The sequence below is a fragment of the Elgaria multicarinata genome, chromosome 2 (genome assembly GCF_023053635.1).
Source record: "Elgaria multicarinata webbii isolate HBS135686 ecotype San Diego chromosome 2, rElgMul1.1.pri, whole genome shotgun sequence".
NCBI classification, from domain to species: Eukaryota; Metazoa; Chordata; class Lepidosauria; order Squamata; family Anguidae; genus Elgaria; species Elgaria multicarinata.
In genome coordinates, this window is record NC_086172.1 from 76636663 (window position 1) to 76663141 (window position 26479).

The window sequence follows — 26479 nt, forward strand, 5'->3', positions numbered from 1 at the left end:
TTCCTTCCCTCTACATGATGGAATGTGGCCTGAATGCCATTCTAGAAACTTCTGGTAATGCACTCAACACTTCACTAACTCCTTAGAGACATTTAAGTTACTGTATGTCACTTTTAAGCCAGCTATCATACTAGCAAGTAGGAAAGAAAGTAGGCTGAATCTGTGACACTAGAGAAGAAATCCTTACAGAATCCAAATTCTTTAATCTTATTTATCCAAGAAAATTTAAAATGAATCACATCGTAGTCAATCAATATTCCAGAGGAGTCGACACGTTTGTCTGTTACAGCAAAATGCAACAAAGAGTCTTATGGACTAACCAATTTATCTTGTGGGCTAGAGTTCACTTTATCAGATGCATGACCTGTTATTCTTCATGCATCCTTTGTACACATGTTCAAGGGAGGTCAGATGGATATGAAACGCAAAAAAAGTTCAGACCATGACAATTAAGTTAAAGCTTAAATATGAAATTATTATAATAATCATTCGAAAAGCAGTGTCGATAATAATACAACATGGGTAAGCTAATTAACTCCTGTGGTGGGATAAAAATTCATTTTCTCAATTCAGGCCACAGGCGATAAATTGAGAACTCCCACAATTATTCAAACTGGTATGGAACAAGCCAAGCTGGCGTGACAGAGTGTGGCTTTCAGACCCAGCATCTCTGTCTTTCTCGAAAACAGTCAGCTCTGCCCTCCCAACGTAGCATGAAGTGTTTTTCTTCAAGAACATGTTCCTTCTGAAGTGTGTGGGGCCACATATACCACAACACCCGATTGGAATGAGCCACTGTGCACTTGCTTATTCTCACTATCACCAGCACAAACACTGGCACACACCTAGGTTTTTGTGTGTGTTCTTCTGGCTATGTCATTCCATTGATTGCCATTGCGATTAAGGAATTGTGGGAGTGTCATTAGCATCTTTTGTGATGTAATTAGTGATGTAGAACAGAGCTATACTGAAAACATTTTATGATTTTTTAAATCATTTTATGATTTTTTAAAATTGTTTTTGAATTTAGTCCCTTTTGTCAGTGCCATGTTTTAAACTCACATCTGCCAACTCTCCCTAATTCAGGCACAGGGAACCTGTGGCCCTCCAGATGTTGTTGGACTACAACCTCCATCATCCCTGACCACTATGCCAGCAGGACATTTTACCCAGATAAAATGCAGGGTTTTTTGAACCACCCAGGGCGCTTCAGCTATTGGGTGGTATAAAAATGCAATAAATAAATAAATAAAAGGGTGAACAGGAAGAACATTATACACTACCTTAACTCCTTGGAGAAAAGGCAAGATATAAATATTATAAAAAAAATAGTGATAAAATTTTTGCAGATTGTTTTTATCCCAAATAGGATTTATACCAGTGGTCACCAGCCTCTTTTTTGGCTGTAGGACACATCTGGCATTTTTAAAAAGTGCAGTTGGCAAAACCAGACAATGGCTACTGTGGAGGATGTGGCTAGACACACAATGGCTGCCACAGGGTGTGGCTAGTCACAAAACCTTGGAACCCCACCCCACCCCCCTCTGTTTTCACTCTTTTACACACAGAGAGAAAACACAGAGGGGGACTCAAGAGTCACAGAGGAATGTGCTCACCATTAGAGAAAGACAGTTCTGTGCAAAACATGCTGTTCAGTTTCACTCCTCCTTGACTGGGAGCTTTTGGTGTCCTGCAACAGGTAAACTACTCATTGAGGCTGTCAGGTGCACTGAAATGGCTCGTTGTGACAAGTGTCAATAGTCAGTGGAGATGTGGTTTGCATCCGCTGCTCTGTGAACAACGCCTATGAGCAGCTCCTGACAGTGCAGTATCTGTACGTTTGAGTAATAGCTCCAGCTCTCCTCAACTGCTTCAATATCCTTTGATCATGATGCACACACCCTTTCTACCCCTCCGATTTTTCCTCCTCCTCCTAAGGCCGTGTGTGTGCATGTGTGTGCGTGTGCGTTGGTAGCAGCCCAGACACTGGGGGCTCGGCCTGCCACTCCCCTCCGCCCCCCTCTGCTTCTCTGCCAACAAGGCAGGAATGGCACAGCTGCTCCATCTCTGTCCCTCTGGACTGGTCAATGTGATTACACAGCACCGGGCTGCAATCAGCTCGGCCCCAATTCTCACAGGTACCTGGCAGCAGGCTATATAAGGGAGCGCCCGGGATTCCTGCCTGGGTAGGGGGCATGTCCCCCCTCCCCGGCCAAAGAAGGAGACGTCAGGATAGGAATGCGGTTGGGGCATGAACAGACCTGGCATCTCCCCTCCAGAGATATAAATGTGGGTGGGATGAGCGGCCTGTGCCCTTTCCCTTCACGGCAGGACTGCACTGGTGCTGCCCACGGTAAGCGACCCCTGCCTTGTGGATCGAGAAATGGGCCCCTAGGACTCCTGCCCCAAGCTAGCACACACCCCAGCCCCACTCTACCTGGGAACTTTCCTCAGGGACTGGAGGGCTCCCATTGCCCCGATGCGCCTCTCTGTCTTGCTTCAAGGCGCACCCCCAACCCTCACACTGATGCGATCACAGTAGAATGGCTGCGCATGATTTCAAGCAGCCTGATGGGACTTTTGCCAGTCCTGTCTCATGGAGGTCTAAACTGGGGTTGCAATAATGAGGGAGTGAGGAGAGCAATGTATCCTTGTTCCAATCCGCCTTCACTGGGTCTGGGCTGCTTTGTTCTAGGAGGCTCTGGAAGAGCGAGGACAGGGCTCGCCAGGACTTCTCAGCAGTGTGTGGTTGATGGGAGACCCATGTTAGAACAGCAGTAGTGGAGGCAGGAAGGCGGGCTGGGAGGTCTGTCCCATTGGGAATGTTGCCTCTGATGCTAAACCTGCTCTTTCCCGTCACAATCACACAGATGTCAAAAGCCGCAGCACCCAAGAAGGCAGCGGCAGCAGTCCCTCCCCCACCTGGATGCTCCCTGGACATTAATGACCCTCAGGTGCAGAATGCCGCCATCCGCATCCAGGCCTCCTACCGTGGGCACAGGTGAGGGGTGTGGCTGGTGGGAGGGTGGAACCCTGAGCACAGGCCGTGAGGAAAGGCAAGGCTGGGAAGGCGATCCGAAAGGTTGCATTGCTTGGTTTTAGAGCTCTGTGGGTTTAATTATGTTTGAATTGCAATGGATGTTGTTTGGGGTGTGTGTGTGTGTGTGTGTGTGTGTGTGTGTGTGTGTGTGTGTGTGTGTGTCTTAGAGGCAGGGCTGAAAGGTAGGCTATAACAAACAAACAAGCAAGCAAACAAACAATCCTAAGGCTAAAATTAGTGCTGTTGCTTATCTTCAAAGCCCTGTACATCTTGGGACCAGATTACCTGAAGGACTACCTACCTCTAAATTAGCCTGCCTGCCTGTATGTTAAGATTTTTGCCCTCCTTCAGGTGCCCCCGCCATCTGAGGCAAGGCGAGTGGCAACAAGAGACAGGGTCTCCTCAGTGGTGGCACCAAGGTATGGAATAATCTCCCCAGAGAAATCTACTTATTGCCTACTTTGTAATCTTTGCAGAACCAGGTAAAACACAGCTTGAATTTAATAGTTTTCATCCCTGACAAAATTGGGTTCATGTTGCTTTTTATAGGCTATATATCTTTTATTAGTTTTGAAATTGTTGTACTTGTGTTGGTTTTATTTTCTTTTGAGTTGAAGTGCCCTGGAAAAATCTTTGGGAATGGGTGGAATGTTGTCGATAAACCAATAAACACCAGGGGGGGATCTACACTACTGCTTTTAAAGCGCTTTAAAGCGCTTTGAAAAAGTTTTGAAACCTGTATATGCAGTGTGTCCTGGGCCCCAACAGTTGTCAAAACTGTTATAAAGTGCTTTAAAGCAGTAGTGTAGATCCCCCCCTGGAGAGCGTTTGGAAAGGGGAGGCAGGCAGGGCTTAGAGCATGAGAAAGGGCAGACTCAAGGCAATGCAACAATGGAAAGTGGTTTAAGGGATATGGTGAAAGCAGGCAGTCTACGGAGCTGTTCACGAAGACCGGATTTATCTCCAGTAGTAGATCTAACAGTGTAGCTGGGCTGTGTGGGGTGGGGCTGGGTGGGAAGTCCTTAGCTTGTGATGAAGGACAAACTGAGAAATATTTTGAAAAGTTGTGATAGTTCTAGGATATGGCTGGTAAGTGAAGGAAGGCCAAAGAGATGGTGGTGATGATAGGATGGGTGGGAAAGGGCCAGTTAGAGACATGGGTGAGATGAGCAGCCATGAAGATTTTGAGAGAGCGGGAAAAGCAGGAGACCAGGCAATAGAAGAGGGGCATTAGGGATGTGGCAGGTAGAGAGAGAGAGAAACTCTGGCACCTGTGAGAATTGCAGGTCTAGACTCTGCCGTTCTCCTTCTAGCGCAGAATATTCTTCAGCTCCTGGGATTTGGCCTGCACTCTTGGTGAAGCCCTGAACTACACTACCTACTCCAGGAGTTTTAACCCACAAGTCCCATTATCCCTTGCCATTGATTATGCTAGCTAGGGCTGATGGAAATTATAGGCCAAAAACTCTGGAGGGCCACATACCCCAGCTCCTCTGCTCAATCAAGTTTTTGAACTACTAATAAGTAACCACCCAATTCTATTGCTGACCATCACTCCCATTTACCCCAGAATTATCTGTGGAAAGAGGATTGAGTCATTTGATTTAGGAAGTGACTCCAGCATCAGAAAGACCTAAGCCAACATTCCCCACTGGCAATGCTTCCTTTTATATTTTTATTGAGCTCTGTGGGGCTGGGGAGGGCATACACATTTCGAACTGGTTATATGATTTTTGCCATCACTCTACCCATTTATACCTAAAGTATTTATTTACTGTCATAATATTACTAATATTACTAATTAATTAGCTGCAGCTTAACGAAGTCCATTTTTGAGTGACACATAGGCAGATATAGATGGCTGAGTGCTCGTTTCAAGCAATTCAAGTGACTTAGTAGTAAAAGCTGCCTGCATTATTTTGTGACACGTGGCTGACTTACTCAACAATATTGTTAGCATCGCCTGCCTTTTCTTCCAATTTCTCTTCACTTTCTTGCTGTGGGTAACATTATAGGCATGGGCAGTTTGTAGTCGTCCCCAGACATGGGGAAGCTGCAAGATCTCAAGGGGTCTCTTGGATTTCTGCCACTTAACCCTCTCCTCTCCATTACCAGGTCCCGCAAAGAGTTGAAAGATAAAGGTCCCCCACGGGTGCTGGAGAACCTCAAGGATGTGATGATGATTGAAGGGAGTGCAGCCAAGCTGGAATGCCGCATCAGTGCCTTCCCGGACCCCTTCATCCGCTGGTCCAAAGATGGGGTGGAACTCAAGGATGGGCCCAAGTACCGCTACGTCTTTGAGGACCCTGACGTAGTAGCCCTGGTGGTGCGTGATGGTGGCCTTCCTGACCTGGGAAAGTACACCATCTCTGTGAAGAACCCCTTTGGAGAGTGTTCCGACTCAGCACGCCTCCTCATAGAAGGTAATGTGGCATGTTCCTACCTTACATAGCCACACTCCCCTTCCAAACATAGCCACGCACATCCCCTGGGCAGCCACGTCGCTCTAGTGAAGTTCCTCTTTGAGAGAATGTCTCACTTGCGCACACCTCACTGGGGAAGGAAACACTGTCTGCTCTGCTCCTTCAGCCCTGCTCAGTTCTATTCATAGCCTCGTGTCTTGTGTAGAGAAAGCCAAGCCCCTTCTAACTTTAGCCATGCCTCTGTCAAGATATAATCTTCCTCCTTTCTGGATCGAATCACGACCTTTGGCTTATGATCCCAAACCCAGAGCGAAAACCCTCTTTGATGACTTCTCAGGATGGTTGAGCTAACTGGGGAAGGAGTCCCCAGGAGAGGTCTTATTTTACCTTCACCCTCAGGTTAGAAGGTGATGCTTTAGTCAGAACTAAAGCAAGCCTCTCAGGGTTTGTGTGTGTTTATTCAAGGAATTGGATCCTCACGAACCATACAGGACCTCTTTCTGCCCCCTCTCTCACTGACACCCCCCCCTCAAATCCACACAGCAACTGGTGGAACTGCAGAGTCATGAGTTTCAAAGTTCACATCATTGCAAGCTATATAAGAGATGTTAACTACACCTCTGATTCTGGCCCTGGATCTCTGTATCAAACCTGAAACCCAGAGAGCTCCCTTGTAGATATCCCATCCTTGTGCCTTCCAGATGTTTTGGACCTCAACTCCCATCAGCCCCAGACAGCATGGCCAATTGTCAGGAATGCCTGGAGTTGTGAACCAAAACATCTGGAAGCCATCAAGTTGAGGAAGGCTGGGATATACTGATAATTTAATGGGATTGGCCAAGTTATAACTATAGGAGATTCTATGGTCATGCTATAGCAAATTCAGAGCAATCTGGATAATCTCAAAGACAGTATTATCAAAATTTAAACTCTAGAGTCTAAGACCCACAAAGTGCTCCAAGGTTCTGTTTTCAGTTTGGTTCCATAAATCGTTCTGGAACTGAACTGAAAATAGAGTCATCCCTTGCCCTCCGTAGGGCTCCTCAAGAATGCTTCAGTGGGAGAAGCAATGATGGCAGAGGGATGTTTCTTGCCTGTGCCCTATCCCCAGTAAATAAAGATCTAGGTTCTTGCTCTAGAGGATGGCATCTCTTGGTCCCAGGACAGGGCTAGTAACTTGTAACATAGGATGCCTCCAGACAGAAGATGGACAAGAAACGGTCCCTGTTTGGATCTCACCTGCTGTCTCCCTTGCAGTACCTGCCAAGATTCAGAAAGGCCCTGACAGCACTAAGGCCAAGAAAGGCAGCACAGTCAACCTGACAGCCCACATCAGTGGGGAGCCAGCACCTGATGTCGGCTGGGCCAAGGATGGTGAGGATATTGAAGAGGACGACCGGTGAGTGAGGTCCCTCACTAGGGTCATAAGCATGGGTAGCCCCATAATACCCAGACAGCTGGGCCAGGTGCACAGCAAGGGCACAGTCATGCTTGGTCCTCACTGTCTCTTTCTGGCTCACATGAACACTACTAGGTATAACATTCAGTAAGTCTAGAAATCGGCATGGAAGAATCACGGGGCCTCACGATCCTTCTGACTTTTTGGGTTTAAGCAGGAGGTGTCAGAAAAGTTACCACAGGGATAACACAGAGCTTGAATTCTGGAGTATTGTCTCCAATTCAGAATCCCAATAATAAAAGCTTTTATCCTTTCCCTTTTTTTAAAAAAAAGAAGGACGTGTCTAGTTCTCATAGTTATATTACGGAGAACCTTAGATATGTAGTAGTTTTTGTTAGAAGCGTAGAAAGAAACCCGTGTTGAGCTTCCAGCAGTGATCAGGTTATGTGAGATTTCTTCATTTAACATAGATCTCAGATCATGTTTTTCTTTGTATTGGACCTGAGCTACTATGCATAGGGGAGACCAGGTGGAGCTAAGGGCGAACAGATTTGAGTGTTCAGGGCTCCCTCAGTAGCAACCTTACATACCGGAGATAGAGAGGAGGAGTGAGAATGAATATCAGCTCATGGCAGTGGTTGAGTTTAAGACATGTTCTGACTTTGGGTTTAGCCAGATCCGCATCTTAAAGTCACCACCTTTCCTTTCTCTTCAGAATATACTACAATATTGGCAGTGACTCGACCACTCTCACCATCAAGAAGGTGACGCCGGCTGATGCTGGGAAGTACGAGGTCTTTGTGGAGAACAGCCTGGGCATGGACCAGTCTTTTGCACGCCTTGATGTGGCTTGAGCTCCTGCCCTCCAGCTGTATGGTTCCCCCCAAAGAAACTCTTCATCCTTGCTGCCAAGTATGGCTCAGAGTACTATACTTTCTCACCCTGGGAACGGCTGGACAAACAGAATGGCCCTCAGAGCTGGGGAAAGCCAATTTAATTACTCCCCCCCCCCAATGGTGCTGTAGGGCTCCCTTGTCTCTTGATGGCATCTTAGGGTCTTGCCTCTCGAGTCTTGCTCTTTTTCTCACTTCACGTGGCTCCTTCTCACCTTCTGCCTTTGTGGGGGCACAACATCTTGCCTGACTCACTGGCAAGAATTCTCTAACCTGCGTCAGGGCTGAATCCATTTCTGGGGCAGGTGGGGCCATCACCTTGCCAGCCAATAGCATTGTTGAAAGTGCAACATGGGCAGCAGTGGTCCCTGAAAAGCCTCGGTCTCGGGGCAGGCCAGGGTCTGTGCAGGCCTTAATAGCCAGTGGCCTTCCCCCAGCACCTCAGCTATAGTGAACCATCCCAGAAGGCTCCAGACCCTTTCTGACCTGTTTTCTTGCAATTTGAACTCAATAAAACAAATTGATTATACCAAGGTCTCTTGTGTGTACTATATGCAGTTTCTCGTAGAGAAATCGAAAATCCTGGGACTCTAATCTTTTGCGTTGCAGGGAATGAGAGGGAGGAAAGAGTTTCTAGCTCAGCCGTCTCTAACCTGGTACCCTCCAGATATTAGTAGTCATGTTGGCTGGGGATAATGAGAGTTGTAGTTCAACACATCTGGAGGGCACAAAGTTGGGGAAGGCTACTCTATTCTTGTAGTCAAAGAAATTAAGAGCTTCTCTACATGGGTGATTTATTGCTTGTGATTGGTCACTCACGGAAGTTTGTGGGTCCTTCACATGACGTCAGTCTCCTGGATGTCTCCCATGCTTACCCCCTGCTTTATCCAACTTTCAAAACAATCGGAGATAAGTTGGAAAAAAAATAATAACTCGACATATTGGCACCATGTAATACCAGTGCACATGGAGCATTACCGAGAAAGGAAGTTTACAATTCCATATCAGGTGTTTGCCATCTAAAGGAGCCCATCATAAACCCAAAAAGACTCTGGAAGAAGAAAGTCCAGGAAGAATACAGGATTTTTGTTTAATGTAGAGATGCTCTAATTCTGTGAGCAACCTGTTCTCAACAAGAAGCTTCTATGGAGGGCTGCTGACTTATTGCTCCTCTGTGCTCTGCATCTCCCTTACATCAATTGGAAGATGAACTATTAGGAGTCATTACATATATTTCATACAAGGGACTTACAATGCAATCCCCTATATGCCTACTTAGAAGTAAGTCATATGGTGATCAGTGGGGCATATTCCCAGCTAAGTGCGCACATTGTTGCAGTCTTAAGGAGAGACATGGCTGCCTTGCTGGGCTTTGACATGCTACATTTCACATTCAGCACTTGGGTTGTGATCCTCCTTGTGAAAGATAGGCAGAGTTAAGATATGGCTCAAACTGGTGGGGAGTTGTTCATCTGGATGGATGCCAGTTATTCCCTGTCCCGTGTGTATAGGGGGAGGATGTAATATCTGGCACCAAGTCCAGTTTTGCACAGCGAGAAGAACTAGAACCTTTCTATACTGTGTGCTCTCCAGGGATCAAGCTGTATCTTGCCAGCTGTCATAACACTGGGCAAAAGGGCCCACTCTGACCTGCAAGACCTGGTCATTGCTCAGAGCACTTTCCTTCAGTGGGCCCTACACTGGTGGCATCCAGATGGCCCCACCAGCCAAAAGAGTCTCCCAAATAGGCTCTGCTGAATCCCCCATGAGTGACCCCCCTGATCGCCACAAGGGTCTCGGAAACATGTCGCTGATAGAGGAAGTAATGGATCAGATCAAGTACTTTGAGAATTAAAGACAATTCCTGCCCCTGTTCCACAATTACATCAAGGTAATGCTGAAGCACTTCTAGGGTGGGATCCAACAATCCTTTCAAGTTTCAACCTCTCCTTGCACCAAGCCTTAGGAAGTGTCACTGCCTTGCAGCTCCATTCGGTCCCACATTCTGTTACCTTTGCTATTCCCAACTTGATGATCATTATTTATTTATTTGTTTGTTTATTACATTTCTATACCGCCCAGTAGCTGGAGTTGGGATTATAACTCTGGCTGGAGTTGTAGTCCAAAACATCTAGATTAGGGAAGCTGGGGTTACCGACAGCATTGCTTCCGGAAGTTGGGAACCCCTTGGCTCTTAGGGCTCCTCCGCATTTAGCAAAAGTCTCTCAAAGCCTTACTGGGGCTTTGTCTTCTGGAGTGTTTGCGGGTTTAATGATCACCGCAATGCACATGCTTCCCCCACCCTTGTTTTTGCTGGTTCTTTCCCATGTTTCATTTATATCACCAGCAGATGGTGCTGAATTATTGCACGATTTCAATTCATTACAGCATTTGGGGGGTTTTATAAAATGGCGGGGAGGCATCGGAGATTGATGACATCATGAAAAGGACCTGCAAACTTCCGTGAGTGACCAATCACGAGTGTGCAATAAATCGCTCCGGTAGAGAAGCTCTTTAACTCTGGAGCCAGGTCTGTGCCTTCATTCCCTTGGCAATGCTGCCTCTTGCAGGCACTAAGAGACATTGCAGGAACCTTTCCTGGCCTACCCCAAGCCTGAAGATATAAATAGCCCTTCTTGACCATATCAGGGATTGTTTGGGTCTCACAACTGCTCATCTTGTCCACGTGACAGGGGCACTGAACAGGGGAAGCCAAAGAGTGGAACACAGCCCTGAATCTCTAACCCTCACAAATCATGTAATGTGCATGCCTCCTGCGTTCACATGCCTTCTTCCTTGCTCAGGAAGCCAACTCTCAGCCTTGTAGGACATCTTATATACATTTGAGAGTGATCTCAGTTCTCCCACTGTCATGGATCCACACACAAGACAGAGGCATCAGTAGGCTTGGGGGAATCCCACGATTTCCGAAAGTACAAAAAATAAAATAAAACTGTGCGTGTGCATGTGGGAGAGATGGAAAGGGAACAGGAATGGAAGGCAGTATTTCGCCAGGGGGGCAGCCGTGGGAGGGTTGGGGGCACGACAGCAGAGCTTGCACTGGTGGGGTGTGTACATGGCTTGCTCGCTCAAGTGAAGAGGGAAAGCCATATTTACATGCTCAGAAGAAACATTCTATTTAGAATTAGTTCCCAGGATGGTTCAAGCAGTGGAGGCCGGTGGCTCCGATTTCGGTGGGGCTATGAAGCTATTCTGGGTTTCAGTTAGAACCAGCCAGAACTCTAAAGGGGCTATCCAGGGTTTTGAAACCCACCCACCCCAATAGGTTGTCCCTTGGACAGCTTCTTTAGAGTTCTGCATGAAAGCCAGAGCGGATTCACAGCCCCACCGACATCGGAGCCACCACCTTCCATTGGGCCCAAGGCTGAAAAGACGTGGCGAGGACTATCAAGCGCTGCCCCCGCCTGAGGCAGCCGGTCCGCCTGGGCAGAGAGAGCGGCGCTCCTGCTTGGACGCCCTTCTCAGCGAGCGCCATTTGATGCCCCCTTCCCAATTGTACGCCCCCGCCCCGCCTTCCCTCTGGGCTTAAGGTGCAGAGGTAGCAGCCCTGCCAGGAGGGTAAACGCCCACCGGCGGCGGCGAAGAGCCTCGCACGACCCCCCATTGAAGCCTGGGAAGCTCCTCGGCCTAGTTGCGGTGGTGACGTGGCGTTCTCACGTGTTCGGAAGTAGAACTCGGCGTCCGAGTTGGGCTGGGCGAGGAAGGCGGGGAGAGACGCTGCGCTGCTCGCTGCCGGGTCTTCCTGTCCCCACTGATCGCGGTAGAGGCGGGGAAGACCTCCCTGCCCCGTCCCCACTTCCTGCTCCCCTCCTGCAAGACGAAGGGACGATGCTGAAAGCCGTGATCCTCATCGGAGGCCCCCAGAAAGGTGAGTTCCGTCGCCATCCCAGCGCGGACATCCACGCTTCGCCCCGGCCGTCACCCAGCCGTGGACCCGCTGCTTCCTCTGGCCATTAGAGCAACATTCCCCCAACCGGGGGGCCTCCATATATTTTTGGACTACAACGCCCATCAGCCCCAGCCAGCCTGGCTAAAGGTCGGGTTTCATGGCAATTGCAGTCCAAAATACTTGGAGGTCACCTGGTTGGGGGAAGACTCCCGTAGACCATCCTAGCAGCCTCTCCTTTCCGTGGTCACTGTCCCATCTACCCCACCTCCTAGTTGTGTGGAGACCAATCCCTCCTTCCCCCCTGCTGCCCCCACCTCTTGCTCTGCAGTGTCCAGAAGTTGTGGCAAGACAATCTGGCACAAGGGCCTGAGATATGCAGCCCTCTTTGAGAGGTGGGGTGGCTCCTTTTAATGTCAAAGGGAGTTGGAGAGAAAGGAGGCTGATGAGGCCACGCTTTCTTCCCGAAAGTCTATTTCCAAATGTGTGTGCATATGTGAGACTTCACAGTGAGAGACAGACACTCTGCACATGTTCAGAAACACTCTTCTCACTTCATATGAGCAAAGGCTGGATTCTGGCATTGAAAATGGGCCTGGGGTGATCTCAAGAAGAAATGACACCCCGATTTCACTTCAAGCTGGCTTCTCCGCCCACTCTGCATTCTCCCCTCTCTCATTGCTCAAGCCTTTGTTTGAGTCATGTGCAGCTTACCTGCTGCTTTGCACCCTCTGTGTGATGCCCCTTCTTCGCCCTTGTTTAACACTCGCAGCAGCAGACCACTCGACAGTACACATGATATGGGGATGCTCTGGTCTTAAGGCGGGAGGCGTAAAACAGGGCATGTGACCCTGTAATCTTCTTTCTCCTGGCAGGGACCCGCTTCCGACCCTTGTCCTTTGAGGTGCCCAAGCCCTTGTTCCCTGTGGCAGGAGTGCCCATGATACAGCACCATATTGAGGCCTGCACTAAGGTAATGAAGCCTGTTAACGTAAGGTTTTGCTGGGAGGGAGGAGGCGCTTCCATTCTCACGGTTAGGGCCCAATATGACTTCTGGGACTTATTCCCTTAGGAACATATATAACCATAAGAAGCTGCCTGCTAGTGGGTCAGGTCATGTGTCCATCTAGCCTAGTATTGCTGACACTGACTGGCAGCAGGTCTCCAGGATTTCAGGCATGTTTTTTCCCCAGCTCTACTTGGAGAAGCCGGGGATCAAACCTGGAATCTTCTGCACGCTAAGCAGGTGCTCGGTCACTGAGCCACTGCCCCTTCTATCTTTTACAGGTGCCCAACGTGAAGGAGATTCTCCTGATTGGCTTCTATCAGCCCAATGAAGCCCTCAGTCGCTTTCTGGTGTCAGCCCAGCAAGAGTTCAAAATCCCCATCAGGTGGGTGGCCGGCCAGCTACCATTGGTCAGGAAAGTTAAGGAGGGCATCCGGCTTCAGATTCTGACACTTGAGATCCTGACTCTGCATTGCCTGAAACTGCCTGTTGAAACTGCCAGTGGCATTTGCCAACTTCTAGTAAAATGTTCCCGTTTGTATGCATTTCTGCTCTAATTGAATTGTCACAGCCTGTCCTTTTTGCACTCCGTCGGCATATAACTCCAGCCTTTATGTTTCTTTTTCATTTACACCTGAGTGTATGTGTATGTATACATGCATGACCACTGAGGATAACATTTCTAGTCCACAAAACCTTATGCCATTATAAATGTGTTAGTCTTTATGGTACCACAAGAGTCTTCGTTGGTTCTGGTGCCACAGACTAATGCAGCTGCCCCTTCCGGAAATGGGAAGTGGCCCTCGAGCTCTATTTGGACTACATCTTCCATCTGCCCTAGCCAGCATAGCCAATGGGGGGATGATAGGATCTGCAGTCCCAACAACATTGGGAAGGCCCCGAGTTGCCCAGTCTCAGCATAGAGGACTCTTCCACCCGCTGAAAAAGCAATGAAGCCGTGCTTTCCCACAACCTCCGCAGGTACCTACAGGAGTACGCCGCACTTGGCACAGGCGGTGGCATCTACCACTTCCGGGACCAGATCCTCTCGGGTAACCCAGAAGCCTTCTTTGTGCTAAACGCTGACGTCTGCTCTGAATTCCCTCTTGACGAGATGCTCGGCTTCCACCGGCAGCGCGGGGATCCTGACAGTTTCCTCATGCTGGGCACCACGGTAATGACAAGCCCAGACTCCGTGGGCTGGATTGCTGTGGGCCTGGAAGGAGAGCGCTGCTGAGGGACTGCGGTTAGGGAGGGGGGCTAGCAGTGAGGTCCCAGTCTGTGCAGGGCAGTGTGTGTCTCTACCCTTCCTAAGGCCGTGATTGGAACCTGGCTGCCCAGCAGTGCTGTATGCATTTTGCTGTATGCATTAGTGTGGCGTATGCATTACTGTATGCTGTATGCATTAGTGTGGCATAGTGGTTAGCGTGTTGGGCTGGGGCTCGGGAGACCCCAGTTCTAGTCCCCACTCAGGCATAAAGCTAACTGGGTGACTCTGGAGCAATCACTGACTCTCAGCCTCAGCTCCCTTACAGTGTTGTTGTGAGGATAAAATGGAGAGGAGGAGGAGGACCATGGAAGCCACCTTGGGTTCCATGCAAGAGGAAAAGAGGTGGGATATAAATGTAATAAATAAATAATAAAATAAATAAATATGCTGCAGCGGGTGAGCTTGTGTAACCTTCACTTTGGCTGTGAGTGCTTCCGTCCCCACTCAAGGCTTTTGTGACAACATTCTTTCCCTGTAGGCCAACAGGAAGCAGTCTCTGAACTATGGCTGTATTGTGGCCAATGCTGACACCCATGAGGTATGTGGAGGGAAGGCCAGGAGGAAGGGGCCATGCCCCTGGGCAGAGTGTCACAGAGCTGAATGGTGGGAGGCGCGGGACAGATCAAAGGCAGGACGTCCTTCACGCGGCGCATAATTGAAGCGTGGAATTGGCTACCACAAGATGCGGTGAAGGTTGTCAACTAGGATGACTTTAAAAGGGGGCTGGACAGATTGATGGATGATAAGGCTATTGATGGCCACTAGCCGTGATGGCCATATGCCACCTCCAGTATCGGAAGCACTATGCCTCTGTATACCAGTTGGTGGGGAACATGAGTGGGAGGGTGCTCTTGTATTCCTGTCCTACTTGTGGGCTTGGCCAGCGTGGGAAGAAAGTGCTGGTCTGATCTGGCAGGGCTCTTCCTCTGTGCTTATGACACCCAGCGTCCCCTTCCTTGAGTCCTGCTTGCCATTTTCTGGATCCTGGCTTCAGACACGAGTGGTCCCCAGCGTTGTGTGGGCAACTCGCCCGGCTCTTCTGTTCCCTTTCCTTCTCTAGGTTCTGCATTACGTGGAGAAGCCCAGCACTTTTGTCAGCGAGCTCATCAACTGCGGGATCTACTTGTTCACACCGGCCATCTTCCGCCACATTGGGTCGGTCTTCCAACGTAACCAGCAGGAACTGCTCCTGTAAGTGTTTCCCCCAACGGGACCCTTGTGTCCTTCGTGCTCTCAGACTGCAGCAGCAGCAGCAGCAGCAGGTCATTCATCTACCATCTCTCTCTCTTTCTGTTTCTTTCCACCTCCTCCATCTCCTTCTCTTCCTTCTGCCCTCCCTTGCCCACATGTAGGGGCTCATGCATTGGGTAAGTGTCAGTCTCTGCCTTCATCCTGCATGCCCCTCCCCTGAGTGTGGCCATGGCTCTGACCCGTGGGGCTTGGGCACTTAGGCGTAGATCCAGCTTCTTAGCCTCCCAGTTGCCGGAGGAAGCGACTCCACACTTGACCGCCAGCTTGAGCATTTGTTTTGCAAAACCTCGAGAACCGCTCTTCCTTTTCCTGGTCGCTGTGTATTCCCTTTCCAGCAAGCCGAGGTGCTGCCTCCCTCACCTTTTCTTTGGCTCTTTCCCCCAGAGAGGAAAGCACCAACGGCTGGCAGCGAGCTGAGGCCATCCGACTGGAGCAAGACGTGTTCACGGCGCTGGCTGGGCAGGGGCGCCTCTTTGCCTACAAGACGGAGGGATTCTGGAGCCAAATCAAATCTGCTGGGTAAGGAGAAGGGAGCCACTACCTGATGCCAGTCTGGGGTTTTCTGTGGCCAATGGAGTGGGCAGGCGGTGGTTGTAAGCCAGTCCATCGGTCTTTTCACACATAACGACAACCCATCACTTCAAAAACGACCCAGTGGTTATTGTGCATGAGCTAGGCTGGGTCCACTGCCTGCAGTGCACCCGCCTCTTTCGCTTTTACTCCATAACCAATGTCCGAACCCAGATTGCTGGGTTGTTTAGGGGCTAAAGAACCCAGTGGTTATCCCAACTACAAACCATCCTTCAGATCCAGGTTAAAACATCATGCTCCACAACCTACGACGAAGACGATTGTGGGTCGTGGAATAAAAGTGCAAGAAGCAGGTGCGCTGTAACCAACACGCCTGCTCGCTCCCACTCGTACACAACCTGGTTTTCAATACCGATGAGTTGCTGTTACATGTGAACCAGGTCTATGTATATGTCTGGTAGAGCTGGAGTGGGCAGAAGGTAGATCTCCAGATGTTGTGGATGTCTACTTCCAGAAAGCCCCTGCTGGGATTTGAAAACATCTGGAGATCTAGTTTTTGCTCACCCCTTTGTAGGCGTACGAAGTATTGACTCAAATACCTTGAACGGTTTTGCACGTTGTGGATCCTAGCTTTTGTTTTCTTAGCTAGTAAGTGGAATGATAAGGTTAGCGTGTGTGTTGGTGGGGACTACAAAATGTGTTGGCAAAAATATAGTGACATTGCAAAAGTCAGAGGATCTGCTGAGCATAACGTCAGGTATTGGGGGATGGATGGGGCAAGTGGCAGCTGATGGTGGACCCAGAGCACCACCGTTCCTTCCTTCCTTCCTCCTTCTTGACTACTGTTCCATAGCCTCTGCCCCCACCCCCGGGTCCAAGCGCTGTATGCTTCCTTTCTGTTTTCCTAGGACTTGGCTTAAAGAAAAATTGGAACAAATAAAATGTGGATCTCTGAAGCAGGAATCTTAATTTTTCATCATTGATATTTGAGTTTAAAACTGGGGTGTATATCACATGGGATGGGTAGCAGGACAGGAGTCCAGTTAAAAAAAGAAAGAGGGAGAATTTGAACTTTCCAGGTGGGTGCAGAATGGAGGGGATGAGGCTGGACATTGTCAGTAGGGTGAGGTGGAACTAAACTGGCCCATGCAGTGTCCTGTCCAAGGTAGAATGGATTCTCCTCTTTTGGGGGCATGAGCCTTCTTTTTCGGTGAGCCGGCCATTAATTCATTCATCTCTCTCTTTGTCCTCAAGATGCTGTTGTTATGGGGTCAGGGCTGTGTTTGGGGGCAGGTGCCGAGCATAATGCCTGCCTTGTTCTCTTTGCCAGGTCTGCCATCTATGCCAATCGCCTTTATCTGAGCTGCTACAGCCAGTGCCACCCGGAGAGGCTTGCCCAGAATAGGTCTGGTGGGCCCACCATCCGAGGTATTGGCTCCCTCCTTTCCCCTTCAAGAGACAAATACTCGAATACATTCTCTTGGTAGGAACCAGATATGCAGTCTGTGCTCCAAACTATCATTCCATGGGTCAGTCTGTCAACAGGGCTGCTGGAGCCAGAGACCCCATAATGGGAGCCCAATTTTCAAGGGCCTCAGGTCCTAGGTTACTCAAAAGTGTGTAATGTCCCAAAGTGTGTAATGTCCCTTCTTTCAGTTTCTAGGAATGGGCTGTATTTCCCCCCTGCATTGCTTTAACAGATAGGGGCAACTATTCTCTGTTTTATGGGTATAGTTGGTTCTAGAATCTGCCAGAATTAGACTCGGAGAGAGCTTGCCTTAGTTCAGCATTATTATTATTATTATTATTATTATTATTATTATTTATTTATTTATTTATTTATTTATTTATTTATATAGCACCATCAATGTACATGGTGCTGTACAGATAACACAGTAAATAGCAAGACCCGGTGTGGCAGCAATCTTTAGCAGCCTAGTCTACATTCTGCATTGGAGTAGGGGTGGGGGACACTGAGCTGGGTCTGTAATGGATATTTAGCATTGCAACTGGAATCCTATATTGTAGGAAAGCAGAACCTCTGTAGCAAAGCTTTTCTAGAAGGGGAAACTAATCCTCATTGCATAGTAGAGTACAGAACTGATTGTACTGGGGCTTCTTTTTCACACAGGGAATGTCTACATCCATCCAACAGCCGTGGTGGATGCCAGTGCTGTGGTAAGCATAGTGGCTGTGGCGTATTCAGGGTCTTGTCTCTAGCACAAATGGGGCTGGCAGGTTGCTGGGCTGGGCTTTAGGGTCTGTGTGCTTTTGACTTCATCTCTTCTCTCCTGTGCTTAGGGGAGCTGGTCGATGAAGAGGTGTGGGGGGGGAGGGGGGGCTTGCAAGGCACTTCACTGACCACCACCACCACCCTGTTCATTTTCCTTACAGCTTGGTCCCAATGTCTCCATCGGGAAGGGGGTGACCATCGGGGCTGGAGTGCGTGTGCGGGAATCCATCATCCTGCATGGGGCTTCTCTCCAGGTAGGTGTTGCCACAAGTTCCAGCAGGTCAAGATCCAGCATCTCTCGCACCATGTTAAGGCAAATGCCATTCTGGAGAAACTTCTCAGGTGCTGAATTCTAGTGGTGGGCGGGGCCAAAACACCAGCGTATTTCAGCTTAAAGTGCTTACTGCCAGTAACAAAGCCCTTAGGAGAGGCATTTCCTATGCACTTCCTCTTTATTTATTTTTAAAAAGGGAGGGAAGAGAAAGGGGAACAAATTGTCTCATCATCCTCCAGGTATCAGGGTGACCATATAAATGGTGGATGGAGCTCCTGTATCTTTAACAGTTGTATAGAAAAGGGAATTTCAGCTGGTGCCATTTGTATGCATGCAGTACCTGGTGAAATTTCCTCTTCATCACAACAGTTAAAGCTGCAGGAGACCTGCCCTTTTTTGTATCTAGTCAGGCTAGTATAGCTAGAGTGATGAGATACAAAAGAGGGCAGAGCTCTGGCAGCTTTAGTGGCCAGATACAAAAGAGGGCAGGGCTCCTGCAGCTTTAACTGTTGCGATGAAGAGGATTTCACCAGGTGCTGCATGCATACAAATGACACCTGCTGAAATTCCCTTTTCTATGCAACTGCTAAGATACAGGAGCCCTGTCCTCCTTTCCATATGGTCACCCTGCCAGGTATTATATTAGGAGTGGGGTGGGAACTCCAGATATTATTGGACTGCAACTCCCATCATCCTTGACCATTAGCCAAGCTGTCTGGGGCTGATGGAGTCTAATGACATCTAGAAGGCCAGATGTTACCCAGCCCTGTAGCATACAATGACAGGGTATTTTGCCACTGATGCCGAATTACTGGGGTTAGCATTATTGTAGCTCTAATTGGAAGTGGGAGGTTTTCGTGAAAGGTTAGCCCTTTCCTCACTTCTCGTTGTTTTTGGTCACACCACCAGGTGGCACTAGTGTGCTGTAAAGTTTGGAGGGGAGTTTCTTTCAAAGAGTCTTTTTGTGGCACCTTAAAGACTTAACATATTTATTATAGCTAGGGTGACCATACAAAAAGGAGGACAGGGCTCCTACAACTTTAACAGGTGTATAGAAAAGGGAATTTCAGCAGGTGTCAATTGTATGGATGCAGCACCTGGTGAAATTCCCTCTTCATCACAACAATTAAAGCTGCAGGAGCCCCACCCTCTTTTGTATCTGGTTACTCTATCTAACGAGGACAGGGCTCCTTCAGCTTTAACTGTTGTGATGAAGAGGGAATTTCCCCAGCTGCTTCATGCATACAAATGACACCTGCTGAAATTCCCTTTTCTATGCAACTGTTAAAGGTACAGGAGCCCTGTCCTCCTTTTCATATGGTCACCCTATTGTAGCTTAAAAGCGCAATCCTATGCATGTTTAGAGGAGAAAAAAGTCCTACAACTCCCAGAATTCCCCATGCTGGCTGGGGAATGCTGGGAGTTGTAGGACTTCCCCACTCTAAACATGCATGGGATTGCACCCTAAAGCTCTTACTTCCAGTAACTAAGCCTTAGGAGAGGGATCTGTATAAATAATATTGAGCTACACAGTCCAGTGTTGTGGTTCAGTATAACGCTGCTTTCTAAATCCCCTATCCATTAAATAATAGTACGTGCAGGGCAATTCTGAGCATAGTTACTCAGAAATGTCCCACTGAATTCAATAGGAGTTACTCTTTAGCAAGGGCAAGACTAGATGTGAAGTTAAATGTGCCTTTGCATTTAATATCCTCTTTAAAAAAGCAAAGCAAATAATACAGTGAGGGGAAGGGGCGGCTGATTATTGGGATTGCAAGAAGGGGCATTTAACCCTTTCCTCCCTGCTGTGGCCCTGATGAAAATCACTCCTCTGAAAAGCGGGCTGTTGGCATTGGGAGGAAAGCCGGGCAGTTTTGGAGGAGTGGTATTCATCAGGACTGCACCCTCTCTGTCTACAATGCCTCAGAACAATGCTACATCAGGAGCATTGTGGGAAATTTTAAATGGTGGCTTGGTAAAAGCAAACAATAGCAGGCCCAGTAGCACCCACCTCTCTGAGAAGGGCAAGATTGCTGACCCACAGGGCGGTGCCAACTGGGATTAATATCGGGCAGGGAACTGTGCCAAACAGGGTGGCGGTGACGTTACTCTGTGGCATCTCACCTCCTTCTCTCCCACTCTTCCCGCTCAGGACCATACCTGTGTGCTGAACAGCATTGTGGGCTGGGATAGCACCATTGGCCGCTGGGCTCGTGTAGAGGGGACCCCCAGTGACCCCAACCCAAATGATCCTTACGCAAAGATTGACAGTGAGACTCTTTTTCGGGATGGCCGCCTCACCCCGTCCATCACCATTCTGGGTAAGCTTCTGTATCTTTTCTGTGCCCCCCTCCCCCAGGAAATGAGGAAGATCTCCCTGCATTTCTCCTCCCTCCCTCCCTCATTTGACTCACTGATGCCTCTCACTGCTCCTTCTTGCTCCATCACAGGCTGCAATGTTACCATCCCTGCTGAAGTCGTCATCCTGAACTCCATTGTCTTGCCCCACAAGGAACTCAGCCGCAGCTTCAAGAATCAAATCATTCTCTGACGGGGCAGGGAATGGTTTGTCCCCCACAGACCTGAGGGCCGAGGAGGGCCTCCTAATGAGGCCGCCTTGAGACATCGTCGAACCCACCCTGAAGCCACAGCCTGTCATTGTTGTGCCTCGTAGGACCAGGGCCCACTGCGGTGTGGCAGCATATGGATTTCCTTCCAGGCCTGTCCACGGAAGGGGGTCGCGAGCATCCCTCTGGGGCTGCAGGGATCCGAAATGGCTCCCCTGGGGGCAGGAGCCATGAACTCCTGCAGAACCTCCACTGAAAGGAGAGACGCTTGCCTTGCCCCTGGTGCCACCGCCACACTGCTGACCAAGGCAGTTGGCAGGGAAAGGGTGGGGGAGCACCAAAGCGGTCGCTTTCTCTTGGTACCTAGGCCACGGAGAGGACCTCGGGCGTGCCTGCCTGCTCCCCTTGATCTCAGACATCATCACACCCAGTTCCTCCCAGCCCCAAAGCACCCCTCCTGATTCCCCCAAAGTAGGAAGGGCACAGGTAGAGTGGAGACATGGCAAGTTCAGAGCAGGTGGTGCTGCCCATGTGATGGAGAGGTGTGCAGAGTATGAGAAGGTTGTGCCCTGTCCTGTGTTCCAGCCCTGCTTCCTCCTTTTCCACTTGTGCACTAAGGCACTAAGCTGGGACCGTGGGCATCCATTGTACAGATGTGTTCTCTCATCTGCATGCCAAGCAGCCTCTGTCCCAGCAGCATAGCTTTGTGGTGCCAGGCAAGGGTTTCTAGCCTCTAGGCTGGTGGTGCCTCTGAGCCATGGAGAGAGGTGGGTACAAGAAATCTACTGCTGCATAGCTCATTCGCTGCTGCAAGCTGAAGTGTTGGTTTCTTTTAAGGCTCCAAGGTGAATTGGCGAGGGATTGATTGCAGCCGGATGCAACTAGCGCAGATTGAGAAAAGTGCTCAGCTGGGTGAGCTTTCCAGTTAATGCAGGTATGGGGAGCAGTGTGTGGCCCTCCACCTCTTCTTGGACTGCAACTCCCATTATCATTCACTATTCACTGTGTTGGCTAGGGCTGATGGGAGTTGCAGTCCAACAAATAGAGGTGGAAGGATGTACGTTCCCCCCCAATTGAATGGGAATAGCTTTCCACAAGGGTTGGAACAGGAGCCTGTGTTGAGCTGGGGCTCTTGGGGCCCAGAGGGAATGGAGGAAGACTCTGCACGTATGAAGCTTCCATGCCACTCTTAGGGTTAAGTAGCACTAACCCAGAGAAAGGAAAGTCCTTCAACTATCAGGTTTACCTTTACATCAAAGGCCTGAGCTTGCAAGGGCAGGGGGTTGTTAGTTGGGGGAAATGCCCTAGCCTGATTATCTATGATATAGATTCAGTTAAAATGATAAATAAATAAATAAATAAATAAATAAAAATTCCTTGCATGAATGGATTACAACTGCCTCATGTAATATGCCAGCTTTTCCTTGGATCTTAGGACCCATGACTGCTAAACCACATCTGAAGGATGCCAAACCCCCATCCCTGAACTTCAATACCACAATGGTGGTATTATTGCCCCATGTAAAACACTTCAAGAACATGTTGTTGGAAAGTGGTGTATAAATATTTTAATGAATAAATATTAGCTCTGTGTGTGCAGCTTTCAAAGCAAGTCGTCATTTTGAGAGAGAGCAATTCCATTGCTAAGGGCTAGGAAATGTTTGAGCAACATTGAAGAAGATGCCTGACCTAGACCCGGAAGGGACTTCAAAGGTCATGTAGTCCAACCCCCTGATAATGAAGGAAATCCACCTCCCTGATAGGTGGCCGTTCAGCCTCTGTTTAAAATCCTCTGAGAGTCCACTGCTTTCTGAACCAGTCTGTTCCATCAGGAAATTCTTTGTACTGTTAAGCTGAAATCCTTTTTCTTGTCATTTGAACCTGTGTGCTCAGGTCCTACCTTCTAGCGTGACAGCAGCCACATTTGCTCCATCATCTATATCAGCCTTTCCCAACTTGATGCCCTCCAGATGTTTTGGACTTCAGCTCCCATAGAACAGCATGGCCTATGGTCAGGCATGCAGCATGCTGGAAGTTGCAGTCCAAAACATCTGGAGGGCACCAGGATTGGGGAAGGCTGATCTACATGACAGCCCTTCCAGCGGCTACTGTATCACCTCTTAATTGCCTTTTCTCCTTCCTAAACAGACCCAACTCTTTCAACCTTTCCTCATAGAACTTGGTCTCCAGATTCCTGAAGGTAGTAGAGCTATATCAGAAATGGCTTCTATTGCCCATGATTGCATCTATCTAAAAATGTAAGCAATAAAGAGCATGGTTGCAGTCCCTCACCACATAAGAAACAACGATCTTTCCCTCTTGGTATATCTGCTGCCCCCACGGGACTGTTGTCTGTGTAAATTTACAGTAATGAAGATATTGACACTTTGGCACTTTGTTTGCTGTGCATTTGCCCAGTGCGCATGTATATGCTCGCACATCTCTTATTTGGTATCTAGTCCAATTTTGTTCCTTGCACCTTCTACCATTACAAGCAAATAAATACAGAGTATATGTAATGACATGTTTTAACCACACGATTTGCAGGCCTCTGTAAAAAGGTGGTTGTCTGTTGTCTGTGCTGGGTTGTGAAGCTGAAGAAAAGGAGGATTGTAAAACATTTTACAAAGCCATCCTCTAATGCCCTCCAGTTCTGTTGGCCTGCCTCGCCCATGATCAACCAGGATGATGGCCATGCTGGCTGAGGGATGACGGGAAATGTATTCTTACACCTCTGGAAGGCATCAGGTTAGACAAGGCTGACTCAGCACAATGCCAAACCCCCAGTGTCTCAGGTGACATTGCAGACAGTTTTCTGTGTCCAAGAGGACCCACAGGGGTTGGCTTGATTATCAGTGCCCCCCAATCTGTGCAGGCCCATTTTGGGTTCTGCTTCTTGGTAATGCTGGAGTGTTGGTTGCTTTTATAAACCCACCTCCAGGCCTAAAATCTAGCATGTAGGAGAAGTGCTAGCATAGCGTAAAGGGAAAACCTGCCTCCCAACAATCTTGAAAGAATGTCAGAAAGTAAATGGAGTAAAGATTTGTGTAATTAGACTTCTTACAAAACAGGTTGCAAAGTCCCCCATCAAACGCTCCTGCAAAAGGTTAAGTAGTCGTGGCATAAGCAGAGGCATCCTTTTGTGGATTAGCAAGTGGCTGAATGATAGGAATAGAAGGTAGGCATAAATGGTCAATTTGCACAGTGGAGAGAGATAAACCGCAGGGAGCTTCAAGGATCTATAATGGGACCTGTGCTTTTTAACATATTCATTAATGACTTGGAAAAGGGATTGAACGGGAAGCAGCAAAATTTGCAGATGATAAATTATTCAAGGTAGTTAAATCTAAAGCAGATTGTAAGGAGTTCCACGGGGATCTTATAACAGTGGGAGAGTGGGTAATGAAATGCAGTGTTGATAAGTGCAACAAAGTACATTTGGGGGAAAAATAACCTCAGCTTTACATACTCTCCATGGAGTTTGGAATTGGCCACTTCCATTTAAGAAATAAGCTGCCTGGTCCTAGGCACATAAGAAGAGCAGCTGTGCTGGATCAGACCAAAGGCCTGTCTGGTCCAGCTTTCCACAGTGGCCAGCCAGCTGCCTGGGAAAAGCCCAGAAGCAGGGTGTGAAGGCCACAGCATCCTCCTGCTCATGTTCACCAGAAACTGGTACTGAGAGGTAACCTATAGCCATCACGACTAGCAACTATTGGTAGCTGGATCCTCCATGGAGCCATCCAAGTTTGGAGGCTGTGTGTTAGCAAATTCGATGCTTTGACGTACTGATAGTTCTGTCCATGAGTATTTCCAGAGGTCATCAAGAGATGGGGCAGTTGCGGGAGGCCCTGAGACCAACAGGGGCACCTCTGAGGATGCTGGGCAAAAACCTTCACACAGAAACACTGCCTGGTCTTTGTTTTCCATGAAAACAAAACCCAGAGGAGAGGGCAGGTGGGTAAGTGAGTGCAGTGTAGCAACTGCTGCTCTGCCTACCCACCTTCACTGCTTCTGCTGGTGAGGAGTTGAAGGGTCAGCAGCTGCCACTACCAGGGCTGAAGGTGGCACTGAGAGTGCCTTGCCAGAAGCTCCTCACAGTCCTAGAGCACTGCTAATCTGCATCTCACATTATTATCATCTCTTGCTCATGGCGGTTTTTCTAGACGGACATGACGGGCATTGCCAAGTCATGCTGTCTTTTACAGATTCAGGAATTTCCTGACAATTGAGCATATTTTAAGTATGATTGCTCTCTGGATGTTGGTGTGGATGTATTTTGGTAGGCCCAGTTTCTGAAGGTTTTCTGTATAGTTTTTTGATGTGATGCCAGTGACTGATGTGACTAATGGAATAATTGTGACCTTTTCCTGCTGCCATAGTTCTTTGACTTCCATGGCCAGTGGTGTATATTTTTCTCTCTTTTCCTCTTCCTTTTCAACAACATTTTTGTCATTCAGTATTGCTATGTCGATGAGGTATGTGTGTTTTTCTTTTTTGTCTATGACCGTTATGTCTGGTCGGTTGCCAGGTATTGTTTTGTCGGTATGAATTGTTCTGTCCCAGTATATTTTATTATCTGCATTTTCCAAGATTGTTTCAGGTGAGTGTATATAGTATGGCGTAGGTTGTTTGATAAGGTTGAATTTGATGGCCAGTTGTTGATGAATTATTTCTGCAGTTGTATTGTGTCTGTCCGTTGTATTCCTGCCAGAATTTTGGTGTGGTAAGTATAGTAATGCACTTTTTAGAGCTAGTACAGAATGCAACCCACACTAGCAGAGTTTTTCAGGAAGTCCAGCATCAAGACAAAGAAGCTAATCTCAAGATGAAAGACCACACAAAGATCAGTGGTGCTCACCTAAGTTCTTTACTGTGCAGTATCATACAGCGTGGCAGTGCAGCAGTAGCAACTTACAGCAATATACACAATGATCCTAAACCTAAACCTTCTTCCCCACGCTGGTCTATAATCCAGATTCTTCTTTATAGTCATTTGAGCCAACCAGTTGGTGACATTCTTACCATGTGATATTATTGCATCAGCTTTACCACACTCTTCGTGAGTCAGCAAACCATTCCAGCTGCTCCTAATTAGTCACCTGACTGTAGGTGCAATCACTTTGACCTTGAAAATACCACCAGCTAATCTGGATTTCTCCTTGTGGGTCATAATGGCAGAAAAACCTCTAGTCACTTTTTTGGTTCACTCACCCAGAAACCTGACGAATTTTACATCCTACTGTTACATGGTTTATTGTTTCTTGGAATTGATGGCATTTCCTGCATAGGTCTGTTGTTACATTGTTATCTTTTATGATGTATTTTTGGTAGCTCTTGGTTGGTATAACTTGATCCTATAGAGCTATTAGGAATCCTTCTGTTTCTGGAAATAGCTCACCCTTCCTGAGCCATTTGTACGCTTGTTCTTTGTTTATTTGTGGGTTCTGTATTATGTTTTAGTGCTTCCCGTGGAGTGCTTTTTGCGCCCATTTTTCTTTTTTTCTCTGTGAGTGAGAGTGGTCGTGTTTGGTCTTCGTTTTGTAGTGCTAGGTTGAGTGGGGTGTAGTTTTTATCTGCTTTTACTATGGCTTTATGGATGGGGTGTTTTTAGTGTGGAAGAATTCTCTGAGTGATTTTATCTGTTTAGCATGGATTGTGTTGTTGTTGATTGCATTTGTATACTGC

The 26479-nt window shown here is 48.2% G+C and overlaps 2 protein-coding genes across 3 annotated transcripts; both read left to right on the forward strand.

Annotated features, from left to right (window-relative positions):
- The first annotated feature begins 1627 nt into the window (after positions 1 to 1627).
- Positions 1628 to 8149, forward strand: SPEGNB (SPEG neighbor). 2 transcript variants are annotated; one of them, XM_063118677.1, is made up of 5 exons: positions 1628 to 1699; positions 2871 to 3001; positions 5156 to 5463; positions 6721 to 6862; positions 7578 to 8149. In XM_063118677.1, the coding sequence occupies exons 2-5, from the start codon at positions 2871 to 2873 to the stop codon at positions 7714 to 7716; spliced, it is 720 nt and encodes a 239-aa protein (XP_062974747.1). In that variant the 5' UTR covers positions 1628 to 1699; the 3' UTR covers positions 7717 to 8149. The 2 variants fall into 2 exon arrangements, with proteins under 2 accessions (XP_062974747.1, XP_062974746.1); XM_063118676.1 differs by lacking the exon at positions 1628 to 1699 and having other exon boundaries at positions 2835 to 3001.
- A 3330-nt stretch (positions 8150 to 11479) lies between these two features.
- GMPPA (GDP-mannose pyrophosphorylase A) lies at positions 11480 to 22363 on the forward strand. The gene is made up of 12 exons (XM_063116804.1): positions 11480 to 11644; positions 12538 to 12635; positions 12950 to 13053; positions 13650 to 13842; positions 14417 to 14476; positions 14999 to 15129; positions 15574 to 15708; positions 17051 to 17148; positions 17852 to 17898; positions 18115 to 18207; positions 20380 to 20548; positions 20678 to 22363. Exons 1-12 carry the CDS (start codon positions 11605 to 11607, stop codon positions 20776 to 20778), a joined length of 1269 nt encoding a protein of 422 aa, XP_062972874.1. The 5' UTR covers positions 11480 to 11604; the 3' UTR covers positions 20779 to 22363.
- Positions 22364 to 26479: the final 4116 nt, after the last annotated feature.

Coding starts and splice junctions, on each gene's coding strand:
- SPEGNB (XM_063118676.1), top strand. CDS start 2,835: ATGCTAAACCTGCTCTTTCCCGTCACAATCACACAGATGTCAAAAGCC. Junction 3,002..5,155: donor GCCTCCTACCGTGGGCACAG/GTGAGGGGTGTG, acceptor CTCCATTACCAG/GTCCCGCAAAGAGTTGAAAG. Junction 5,464..6,720: donor AGCACGCCTCCTCATAGAAG/GTAATGTGGCAT, acceptor TCTCCCTTGCAG/TACCTGCCAAGATTCAGAAA.
- GMPPA (XM_063116804.1), top strand. CDS start 11,605: ATGCTGAAAGCCGTGATCCTCATCGGAGGCCCCCAGAAAG. Junction 12,636..12,949: donor ATATTGAGGCCTGCACTAAG/GTAATGAAGCCT, acceptor TATCTTTTACAG/GTGCCCAACGTGAAGGAGAT. Junction 15,709..17,050: donor AGCCAAATCAAATCTGCTGG/GTAAGGAGAAGG, acceptor TCTCTTTGCCAG/GTCTGCCATCTATGCCAATC.